The 12,760-nt window shown below is 37.9% G+C and overlaps 1 protein-coding gene across 2 annotated transcripts in view; it reads right to left on the bottom strand.

The window, feature by feature from the left end:
* Positions 1-1,773: 1,773 nt before the first annotated feature.
* The window catches only part of SRBD1 (S1 RNA binding domain 1), a 206,194-nt gene continuing 195,207 nt past the window's right edge, over positions 1,774-12,760 (bottom strand). For both annotated transcript variants that reach the window (XM_023619698.2, XM_023619699.2), the window contains exons 20-21: positions 6,232-6,416; positions 1,774-2,645 (exon numbers count right to left, since the gene is read on the bottom strand). In XM_023619698.2, the coding sequence (XP_023475466.1) occupies positions 2,356-2,645; positions 6,232-6,416 (475 nt within the window). In that variant the 3' untranslated portion in view covers positions 1,774-2,355. The remainder of the gene's footprint in view (positions 2,646-6,231; positions 6,417-12,760) is intronic.

Below are 12,760 nucleotides of genomic sequence, written 5' to 3'. Positions count from 1 at the left end.
TTTTTCTGTCATAACTGTATGGTGTCTAGCACAATACCTGGCACACAGGAGGTGACCAATGATTGGGAGAATGAATGCTTTATTACCATCATCCCCATTTTAAACTTGGGAAAAGGAGGCCCAGAGAAGTAAAGATATCAGCTCAAAGGCACATTGTGGATTATTGGTAGAATAGGGACCAGGATTAGTTGAACATATTGAGCACCAAGCACCATGCTTCATTCTGGGGTTACAAGACGAATGAGACATGCCCCTCTTCTCCCAACCTTGGCCTTATAGAGCCTTGCCCATATTTGGGCTGGATAGGACAACTTAGTGCAATATCAAGTGCTCCTTGTGTCCACAAGGGCAGCTAAGCTACCAGGTCAACAGAGTGCTTCACACTGTCAACTGCTCTGGTTCCTGTATTCAAAATGCCCAGGGAGAAGGCCTCTTCCCAAAAAGCATGTGTTTGATTATGCATGGTCACAGACATTAATGAGACTTACTGGGTGATCATTTTGCAATATATATAAATGTTATATGTCAACTATACCTCAATTAAAAAAATATATTTGTTTGACATGACATCGCAGGCTTCAGAATAAGACTCTTCAGGTGCATATCACTCATCACTGATCCACAAATTTTTAACCAGGAAGAACAGTGGGAGGAGTGAACAGGAAGATCAACTTATAGTTACAACATTAAGATCCATTGTCAGTTGAGGACCAGAAAGAAACAGAGAAAACGCATTTCAGAAATGAAGTTGTCAGGCAAACAGGACTTGAGTTATATGACTTTTAAGGAACTTACTGTACTAAAAAGATCTATGTACCAGTTGGAATGCTGCATATTTCAAGAACAGCAAACCATCAGGCAGAATGGTCAATAAACACAGCCCAATCTACCACTTTGTAAGGGACTACTATTACTAAGGTGATCATATGATTTATTATCCCAAATGGGGCATTTCAGGGATAAAAAGAGGCACTATGAAAAATTATGCCAGGACAAGGAGTGTTTACCAGGACTGTTCCAGGCAAACAAGCAGGTACCCTCTTTAGTAACCATCTTCCACTCATTACACGTGGAGAAAACCAGGTACTCCTTCGGTCATGCAAATGACTCCATTAGGCAAATCAAGAAGAGCAGCCAGGGGGCTGGCCCCGTGGCCGAGTGGTTAAGTTCGCGCGCTCCGCTGCAGGCGGCCCAGTGTTTCGTTGGTTCGAATCTTGGCGCGGACATGGCACTGCTCATCAGACCACGCTGAGGCAGCGTCCCACATGCCACAACTGGAAGAACCCACAACGAAGAGTACACAACTATGTACCGGGGGGCTTTGGGGAGAAAATGGAAAAAATAAAATCTTTAAAAAAAAAAAAAAAAAAAAGAATAGCAGCCAGAATGGACAAGTCACCAGTCCAATGTGAGCTCTATTTAAAGCATTTTTACCCTGAATGGTTAGGTTTATACTTACTACCTGCACTGAATAACAGTACAGTTAAGAGTTACCAGCTTTATCTGCTTAGTTCTCTAGCCCCTACACACCTGATCTTCAATATTTAGGAAGGCCATTTCTATCCCCATTTGGAGTTTAATCCTGATGCTTAAGAAAGAACGTACTTTTCTGTGCTAAATCAAACAGAAAGTCTTTCTTCAAATTTCCAGAGGCTTCCTTCTTCCCCAAAGGCACAATTGTTTTATATGAAATACACATGAATATTTGCCACGTCTTCTGTAATCAAAATTGACTCCTAGGTCATTCACTGAATCAACATAGCAAAAACAAGATCACTAGCCACAAAACTTTATTGTAGGGATCAATACATATATCCTTCTGAGAAATATTTTGAACCATTCACTTGATGGTTATGAACACATCAGGATCTGTTTTATTGGTATATTTTTGGTTTTCTTGGTGAGGGAAAATCATAAATCAAGTCTAAAAGGCATGATTAAAAAAATCTATAAAAAAGGAGGATTAAATACTGCCAGCCCTACTGTGTCAAGAAACATCGTATAATTCAAATCAAGAAGATACTTCCATAGAAGTCCAGCAAGGCATGATGGCAAGTGGAAGCGAAATAATCTGTTATACAAAATGCAAAAAGAGTCGAAGATGAATTACAAAAAATAAAGTTTTGGTCAGAAAATTATTACTACCTAAAGCCACAGAAGGATGTCTATTAGTTGCTTTCTTTAAGGGGAAAAGAAATCAAACTGTTAGTTTTCTATTTATTCAGAAGGAAAAATAAGGTAAGTGTTTGGAAAATACTTCTGATATTAAGTGAAGTCTTCCTCAACTGCAATCTAGAATTCACAACCATCTGACATTCTTGCCAATCTGCAGAAACAAGGCCTTCAGTGGGACACTCACAACACCCGAAGGAGGTCCAGAGTAATCCTAGATCGGGGGATGTCAATGTTGAGTACTTGGACTTCCACTCTTTCTCCAGGGCCCAGTCCAAGACTCCTTCTCTTCTTTGTTTTAGAAAGTTTTGCTTCTGTTACATTTCGTATGGGAATCAACCCTGATCTCCCCACTCCTATATCCACAAAAATTCCAAACAGAGTGGCATTCTCGACTTTGCCTGTAAGGACTGTCCCAACCTGTAGGTCTTCCAAGCAGACTATGCTTCTTTTGAAATCAGGCTTATCAAAATCTACAAAAAAAAGGGAAAAAAGACAGTTAGTGTAAATAACATGGCACTGTACTTCCTAGACACAACATAAATTAGTGAATAAGTATTTATTACATATCAATTATGTGCCCAGATCAGTATTAAGCATTGACGGGGGACACAAAAGGAGCTGGGGACACAGGCCTGCCTTCAGGGAAAATGCATCTTAGTTGGAGAAACAGCATTTACACAATAGAAACAATTCAAGAAAATTTACTCAATCTCTTCTTCTCAAACTATCTCGCCAACCTGTGAACATCAGCACTATACATAAGGACTGAGAAGAGTAATGAGTCTTTTTTCCTCTTTATGAGGAGGTGATGAGAAAATATATTTGTTCGACGAATATACAAGACTAAATCACAAACACTGAGAAAGTAAGACCCTTGGAGACAGAAGATTGGGAGTTTTTTTCCAGTGCCTGAATTCTCAAACTGTTTAAACATGGTAGAAAGTACATCAACATTTGGTCAAATGTGAATGAAATTCAAATGTTCTCCTCTCACTACCCTTCACAAATTTGGAACTGAGGAATCAATTCCTATTCATTTTAAATATATTTATTCAGTGAAAATTTACGGATTCTTGATTATCTATGGCTCAGAAACCCAGATCAGCTAGTACCTAACCTTCTTTCTCCTCTTTCAATTCAATTCATCAAGCATTTATTAACTCCTATTATCTCCTGGCCAGGCACTCTGCTGGGTGCTTGAGACACAAAGATGAGAATGCACAGATCTCTGCTCTCAAGTTCCTTACAGCCCTCTTTTCTTGCGCACCCCAATGTAGACTTCTCTGTTCATTAATGCTATCCCTCAAAAGGTGGGCATAAAGCATGCCAAGGAATCATTATGGCTCTAGTTAAAAAAAACAAAAACAGGGGCTGGCCCCGTGGCCGAGTGGTTAAGTTCGCGCGCTCCGCTGCAGGCGGCCCAGTGTTTCGTTGGTTCGAATCCTGGGCGCGGACATGGCAATGCTCATCAGACCACGCTGAGGCAGCGTCCCACATGCCACAACTAGAAGGACCCACAACGAAATATACAACTATGTACCGGGGGGCTTTGGGGAGAAAAAGGAGAAAAATAAAATCTTTAAAAAAAAACAAAAACAAAAACAAAAACAACAACAAAGGTTTTATGGGGGAGAAGGTTAGAACTAACAGTTTAAACGGGACTTTTGGATTATCTATGATTCCTTTTATCCATGCTCTTCTTGGCCCCCTTTCCTAGGATTACTGAATGTTGATTCTAATAACAAAGAACACATTCTGTGCTTGGATCTCCTTTTACTAAGACCTCATTTTCCCCTCCACCCATTCCAGTTCCTTTTCCTCCACAGCTGTTGGCTTTATCCTGATTACTTGTTAAGGCTATCCTTTACATTTGTATTAACAACTGGTCACCTCTTTGTTCCCCTCCTCCAGTCCAACCATATTGAAATCACGATTTTTTTAAAAAAATTCAGCTTTTTCCTGTAAAACAAAAAAAATCCTCTTCAAACCTCAAATCTCATATTCCTCATAAAAAAGGAATATGCTAAAACTGGCATTGATTCTGTAGAATTTCATGTAACGCTGAAGCAGTCAATTCTAAAAGTAAGAAACCTGCTGTAATATAAAATTACTCTGGGAAGGACTGTGTCAAAGCAAAGTGAAACGAAGGCATTGATCAGGGTGAGAGGTAGGATGGTCTCTGAGGCCCCATAGGCATTGTTTTTATGCTTGGAAACTCTTTTTTTTCCCTTTTTCTTGCAGAGGTGCAGCTGCTACAGACTCCCCAAGGGTTCCTGATCAGCTGCTTAGTTTAATTTTGCATGGAAAATCAGAGTCAGGAACTACTTAACATGGTCCTCAAGACAGCCTGGGCCACTGAGAAATCAGAAAATCCTCCAAGGACCATGCAAACTTTAACACTTTGATAGCCAAGGGCCTGTTGCCAGGCTGTTTCTGGTGAACCCAATTATAGAAACTAACTAGCAACCAGAGTGTTAATAAATAGAATTGATTATATCATTGAGCAAACAGAAGACAGGATAAGTAAGAGGAAAGAATGAGGCATCAAGAAAGGAAATACTTTTGAGAAAATGGAGAAAAGAAAAGAGATGTAACATAAATACTGTAATGCAGAACCTCCAAAATACTATCTGCCCCTTCAAAATTATGACTGTCTGCCTTCCCCGGGGGATGTTTTCATTACTAAAATGAAAGTTCTCAGACATCTTGGAAATTGTGACTTATGTTAGGGCAAAGGTCAGTTCCAAAGTATTTAAAGAGACTTATTTGAAATTTTGCTTATATAGAGAAATTTTACTTATCTAGAGCCCCGGTGCATGTGTTTCTGCCCAACAAGGAGCATCATTAGATGAGGACCTCTACTTAGCTGTTGGTTGTTTAACTGAACCATCTAATTTGAGCGTTGATCTTTTGCTCTGAGTCTACACTGTAACCAGGATAATGGAGCAATCAACACCATGACAGAAAAACAAAGATGGATACGAAAATCCAGGACAGGACACCTGTAGCTAGAGCATATTTGCTAACCCTTTAATGTGGTGGTTCTAGGCAGACTACCCTTAAATCCCACCCTGCATGAGAACCACCACCCTACTTGGCATTCCTGCTCAGCAACACTCATGGGATTCACGTGAAAGGACACCACGCTTCCAGATGGAGAGGAAACAGCCACTTTGGAAGGACCACCCGAAGGCTTCTACTCCTCCACTTTTAGCATAGGTCTTACTGGGTGTTTTATTTTATTTTTCTCTGACTTTTTTTTTTTTAATTTCAAACCAACAGACAAGTTGAGGGGATAGTATAACAAGCTTCCTGGTTATGTTTTTAAATTCTCTTAAACCTTTTCAAAGAAGCATGTCTAACCACCTCCACACAACCTAATGTAGAATGAAAGGAGCCAAGCCCTAAATATGGTATCATAAAACTGGTTATGAGACAAATGTGCAGATTCATTTAAATCTCAGGGCTTCCTATTCAAATTTCCTTGGGAAGTAGGTTATTTGATACCTTAATTCTTTCTCACCAGGTCACTGCTCTCAACCACTATGGCTGTTACACTTCCCTTACTACCTACCTGTGTTGAAAGCTGAGAGCACTTTTAATTAGAAGGAAAATCAACAGAGATAGCATCTTATTTGTGCAGTGTGTTCACTGACACAGATTCCAGGAACTTGGAAGGCTGTAATTTAGAAAGAAGATTCACTTTTTGGTTTGTGAACTGAATGCTTTACCTTGGACTTCTGGCTCCTATGAGATAAAAACAGCTTACAGAAGGATCATGAAAAATGTGTCCCTCCATGCACACAGCAGTACATGCATGAAGCATCTAGTCTAGTGTAAGGGAAAATAAGCAAGGGATGCAGAGTCTGGAGACCTGGCTTCTAGCTTTGGCTCTGGATACTACCTGCAATGACTTTGAAGGAAAGTCACTACAGTTTTCTTGTGTATAGAATGGGAGAATAATATCTGTTTTGCCTATGGCATAGGATTGCTGCCATAGGAGATAATGTGGGCTATGCAAATAAAAGTTACTGTTATTCACGTTCAATTGTTTACCTGTTCGAAAGTCAAAGCTTTCAGGCTGATTGAGACCATCTATGATGACTTGTAACGTGTGAACAGTTGTTCGCAATCTTTCTGCAATTTTCTCTATTCCTTCCTTTTCAAGGAATGAATTTATTTTTTGTTGCATTTCAGGCTTTCCAATGTCACACAGTGTCCCTCCAATGAATGATAAAAACCTGTAGGGGGAAGAAAAAAGCCCAACTCTTACTAACAATATTACTTATTTTCCAATCTCCTTATACAGGTCACCTAAAATTCATTCATTTCAGATCCATGTATCAACCCATCAATCCATTTTTATTGAAAATCTACTGTGTCCCCCATGCTGTAATAGGTTATCTGTCCTGGAAAAAAAAAGGAGCGGATGGATTTAGGTTCTTGCACTATTTTCCAACAAAGCACCTGCTTAGAATCAGCATTAGAAATGCTTTACAGTGTAATGTTGATTAGAGTTTAGTGTCATATAAATTTTCCAAATAAGGATACCTATATTTATCTCATGTTTTCTAAAATTTCAGTTAGGAAAACTTATTTGAATTTAAATTCGCTAATAGGCAAACAATGTATTGATGATATCAAAATCCAGCAAAACATTGAACAAGCATTGCCAGCTTTTGACAAATGAATGACTCTATTCATGTACTATATCATTGCTTTTTACTTTTGTGTACCCATGATGACAGTGTTATCTGTGCCGCATACTATCAGCCTCATAATTCTCAAATTCCATCAATAGTCAAGCCTCACATGAACTAAATTATATCAAGTATATTTAGTATTCAGAGTCAGCAGAAAAAAATATGGGAGGGAATATCAAAAAGAAAAAGTCATTTCTTCCAAAATAGAAGACTTCAATTATATAATCTTAAGATGAGTATTATCTTTATGTACTTTATACATTATATAGCTGCAGTATTTACAAAATAAAAACATCTCCTCTCAATTTTCCTTTGTTTTATCATTTCCCTTGCTTGCACAGCTGCCTCTCAATTACTTAGCTTTGGAGTCCAGTAATAAGTTAATTAAGAAAAAAAATTAAAGCATTAAGATGCATTTCCCTTTAATTTCATTAGTATATTGGGCTGTGGCTTACTTTCTTGACATTCCTTGGCTGGGTATTTTTCTACATCATTAAGTTCCATTTTCTATGATTAATGGCACTTTAAAAATGTCAACACAGTAATCAGACAGCTAGTGATACTAATGCCCTCAAATCCTTTCCTCTAAGGATGTCTCTGGAATACAAGAAGGGAAAAAGCAAACTGTTGGACGCTTGTCTATAATCAGAATTGGGATGCATCCCATTTGGCAGGTTGCTGCATCATCATGAAAAGAATGCTTGTGATATCCATTTTTTTTTTTTTTTTTTTTTTTTTGCATTGTTGTGTTCAACCAGAAAAGGCTTCTTCAGTGATAATCCAGTGCTGACGATATGGTATCCGGGGAAGAAAGTTTTCTTCTCTCTCATTTAACTAGGATGTCTCTTTGGGTGTAAAAGTACAACCCTCCTACTTTTCCACCGCCATATTTTCAGTCAAAAACAGATTCTCCAAAATCCAATTAATTCTCTTGAGAGCTTATTTTGGTTAATGGTCTAATGAAAGACCAAGGAGTTGGTGCTTGGTCTCCCACTTTGGGAATGCACTTCCATCCAAACTGGTGGCCAGTGAGATACACTGTTAAGTCTGTGTGTCTGTGGCTTCCCCAGCCCCGTGGAGGCAGCTGGTATCTGTTAGTGCTGATGGATGGGCAGTAGCACGTAAAGGCCCTGGTGACAGGGAACAGCTGCTGGAGCTCTGACTGACGGGGCAGATGACACATGCCCACAGCCAACTTCCTTACACAATTTTCTAAATAATGCATGTCCTGCTGAGTAGGCTTCCCTGGTATTCACCGTCATGGCTCGATTGGTCTGCAACTGACTATTCAGCACAATATCTTTCAAATTCCCAAGATTCTGGCTTACAATCAAGTGGTAAAACACCAAAAAAGTGTATTCATAGGCTATAACCTTGAATAGTATTTTATAATTAATAAAAGTAACCAGCGGGCAGAAACTTCCCAAAGCGCTGTACAAGTTTTGGCCTCAGTAACAAAAACACTGGCTCGGGAGGCCACTTGGAGTCTTAAGGTTGTGTGTGTAACTAACTGCTACCAAAGTCACTTCCATATAAAGAATTCTGTTTATAGTGGTTGCAGATGTAAGAAGAAAATTGGTCTGTTTAACCTGGGGTGCATATTTCATATATCGTTTTCACACATAAGCCTGAGGGCACTGGTAACTGAAATCAATAAAAAAGGACCAAATTGTTCTCCTAGCTAATGCTTCATATTGATCAACTCTATTTTTAAATGACTACAGAACAAAGTCAAATGCTTCTTTATTTTGAAAACTTCCCTAAAGTTACAACAGGCTTACAGAAAAAGGAAAATAGCAAACAGAAGGGGACTATAAAATGAACCGGGAACAGCATTCAGACTGACCTCTCCCTTATTGGATTCAAATATATTCAACTACAAATGATAGGAAACAATATTTTACCCTCAGTAGCGACTCAATAAACGTGTTCCTTAAACATCTTAAGAAATATTTATCCTACGTATTCTGAATTTTCACTTGAGTGTGATAAGTAATATCTAATATAAAGTTTCACTTTAGAATTGAGTATAAGTAATACTCAATACAAAGTACTTTCTGGCTCAAAAGTACCATACAAAAATATACATTATGAAACTTGGAACACAGAATGTGAGTGAACACGTATTAATAAATATGTGTCAGGTGTTATGCCAGTGCTTGACAGATGTTCTCATTTAATCCTGACAATAATTCTAAAAGGCAGGTATCATGTCATATAGAAAGGGAAAGGTGAGGGTCAGAGAGGTTGAATAACTTGCCCAAAGGCCACACAGCTATTCTCACTAAATGGAGTTTTGTGCCATACGCATCTGTGTGTATCTGTTTATAACTGCAGTTACGTAAAAATTAAAATGCTATATTTGGTTAAGATATAAAACACAATACTTTTGGTAACATTTCACTGACACAATTTAATGGCAGATTAAACATTAGACAGTTAACTCTGATAAATCCCACAAATAAATTATTAACTATACACCTTTGAATAGACAATTCTCTCAAAAGTCAATGAGTTGTTAGAGTCATAGTTTCATTTTCTCCACTGTCTCTGCGAGGCTTTTTCGGTTTGCGAGGGACTGCTGTCTGAGCTGCTGTTTTTATTTAATATGTAATTTCATCCATCTTACTTAAAGTAAGAAAGTAGCGTAAATGCAACAAATAAGCACATCATGTTCTTTTAGCACACATCTGCACAAAGTTAAAATACAGACCTTGCAGTGCAGATAATGCGTGTTTTTCAAACAGTATGCTATATAACCTAAAATCACTGGTATTCTCAACAGAAACTTAGTACAAGTGCCAGGTTTTTCCCCTCAAAGAATAAGAAAAGTCTTTGTAAGATTTTTCTTGAAAAATAAAAAATTCTCCAGATTCTTAAGACCTCAGATACAGCCATTCTGTTTTATATAATCATTTCCAGCATTGAGGAAAAAATTTAGGAGCCCAGGACTTGGTTCATTACATTAAAGCAACATGATACGCCACGGAGCACAGAAGAACCACGGTGATGCAACTCCATCACTTGAAAAACAACTTCATATTAGTGTGCACTTTGTGGGCCAAACACGGAATTTATAACTCGAAAAGAACACATTGCCAGGGCCACGTCCTTCTAGTTGTCTATCCAGTCTCGACGCTTTTAAAAGGGACTTTCGATACTCTGGTTTCTCTTCAGAGCATATAAATCTTTCGCCTTTTATTAAAAGAGACTTTCGTATTTGTTTATTTTTATCCATTAGTTTTACTCAGTTGTAAAGTAATTACACCAATAAAACAAGAAATGCAAGAACACGGTCATTTTAGAAATAACAGGTACAGATGAAGCAGGTCATATTTTGTGATATAGGTAAACATCCAATGATTTAAAAAGAGAGCTTACACTCTGAGAGAAAATCTGGCCTTCTTAACTGTGATTGTAGATTAAGCAGTGGGACACAAAGGAAACTTCAGTCATAATCTGTTACACTAAAACCCACAGATACTATATGTATTTTTAAATGTGCTGCACTTAATATTAAAGATTGAATATAAATCCCAACATGGCAAAGGAGAAAAACTTGCTAGTCCTTTTCCACTATCTCTGGGAGCTGAATTTACACAGGTGAGCATGTGGCAGTGCACATGGAGTTTAGCTTAGACAAAGCATGCCGGCTTTCCCACGTTTGCTGTTTCAGCAGTCAAATGAAAGGCGCAGCAATGCGAACTGCACTTCAATCATCATCAAAGAATCTTTTCAAATGTGTAAGCTCTTTGCTAAACTGAGACAGTGAACTAGGCCAGAATCCTTAAAAATCTTTGCTGGCGCAAAAGCCACAAGCAACGGTAAAGTCAAGTAGAGAGCATTTACAGAGAGGCCCACCGAACAACCTAGTGTACTGTAGAAGCTAGGAGATGTCTAGTGAAGATAATATTTAAATAGCTTTTCTTAGCATATGATCAGCCACAGAAAGTTACAGCAAGTAATTTTTCACAAGAAGGTACAGCTGACTGGCTTTTGAGAACTTACATACTGCGCATAAACTTAAAAAAAAATGTAACCCTTTCAGAAAGGGTAATGGGGTTGTTCTGAAAGCCCTCACAAACTGTGATCTGAGAATATAGTTTTCAGTGGCATGCAGCTATCTGGGAGGCAGCGGGGGCATTTTCAGCATCATTGGCTTGGTACCATTTGGAGTGTCTTTGGAGTACCTTCTGCATCTAAATACACTCCTGCATCTATGAGTGGCAGAAAAAACAAGAACTGAGAAACAGAAGCTGTCACAGATTAAGGAATGCAGTTTGTCTTCCAAAAGACTTGGTTTATAAGCATTAGACTGTTACCTGCTGCTAACTCCTGAAGAACTTACTAAATGTTTCCTTCTTTTTCAAAGGTCTATTAGACATGCATAGAAACTGGATACTCAATGCATGTTGCATTAACTGTATGGAGGAGAACGTATCTTTAGAAAGCTGTTTTATTTTAGCAATTTAGTACAGGGAACTAACTTTGTAAAAAAAAAAAAAAAAAAGCCAGTTAAAATGTGCTTACACAGAAATCCTCTAAAAATTTAAGATTTAGGATGATTTTCTCTTTAGAAATAGTTGAAGACATTGCCAAAATGTCTAAGATCAAACAAAACATCTAAGATCAGTGCCATAAGGAATAAGTAGCATTGATTTTTAAGTAGCTTTTCCTATTTCAGAACCACTTGCTAAGTATGATATACTTTGTGATTATAATATAATTAAAACTATATTTTAGAAAACCTAAATGTATATACATACACCTCCAAATGAGTACAAGTATATAAAATCGGAAGGTATCATGTCTTGGAATGTTGTGATTATTGCTCTAAAGATTTCTAAAATCCTGTTTTAGGAATTACCTTAGGAATAAATTTACAAGTGACAAAGCAAAGGCAGTTTTTTTACACTTTTAAAAACAACAACAAACCTGCTCCTCAATAAAAAGAAGCAGAAAAAAAACCCAACAACCAAATATTACCCAGCTTGATCATCTTCTTTCCATTGAGTTGGGTTGTTTTAAACACACACACACACACGACACACAGTCAAATGATAAAGATTTGCTAAAATCAAGGCTCTTCAAAGGAATGTGACAAAATGCTGAAGCCAATTAAAAGTAATTTAGGAAAGTATATTCATTTCTTCACTAAGTATTTATTTATTATGGAAGATGACTGAAAGATAACAGAGCCTTTGCTGTGAATGAGCTTACATTCTAATTCTAAGTAACAGCAGTATATTGGAATAAATAATCTTTCACTTAGATCAGCTTTTTTAGAGGTAAGCTCTTTGTTTTCTTTTTTGGTGAGGAAGATTGGCCCTGAGATAACATCTGTGCCAATCTTCCTCTATTTTGTATGTGGGACGCCACCACAGCATGGCTTGACGAGCAGTGTGCAGGTCTGCACCAGGATCCGAACCCATGAACCCTGGGGCTGTTAAAGCGGAGTGTGTAAACTTAACCACTACACCACTGGGCTGCCCCATAGAGGTAAGATTTTACATGTAGATAAATATAGATACTTTGAAAGTGCTCAACAGAGATGATTTCATTTAATTCTCTCAAAAATTTATTGTGGATATAGATTTTCAGATAAGGGAATAAAAACTCAGATAGATTAAGTGACTTGCCCAAAGTCACACAGCTGGGACCAAAAGGTTGCAGCTAAGGTAAAGTGGTCATCTATCACCTCTTCATCAGCACTCCTTACCCCTTTACTTTGGGGGATTTTCAACGCAGACAGAAGATTTAGATCTCAGATAAAATTTGGCACCCAGGACCACTGCCTGGGAGCAATTTATTATTATTTTTTAAACCAAATTCAAAAGAAAAAGTTTGGCTCTTTTTGAGTTACTGAATAAGAGTTGGACAAA

Source organism: Equus caballus, chromosome 15 (genome assembly GCF_041296265.1).
Source record: "Equus caballus isolate H_3958 breed thoroughbred chromosome 15, TB-T2T, whole genome shotgun sequence".
NCBI lineage: Eukaryota > Metazoa > Chordata > Mammalia > Perissodactyla > Equidae > Equus > Equus caballus.
The sequence above is the reverse complement of the archived record's forward strand: the minus strand, read 5'-3'. Positions and strand labels throughout refer to the sequence as shown.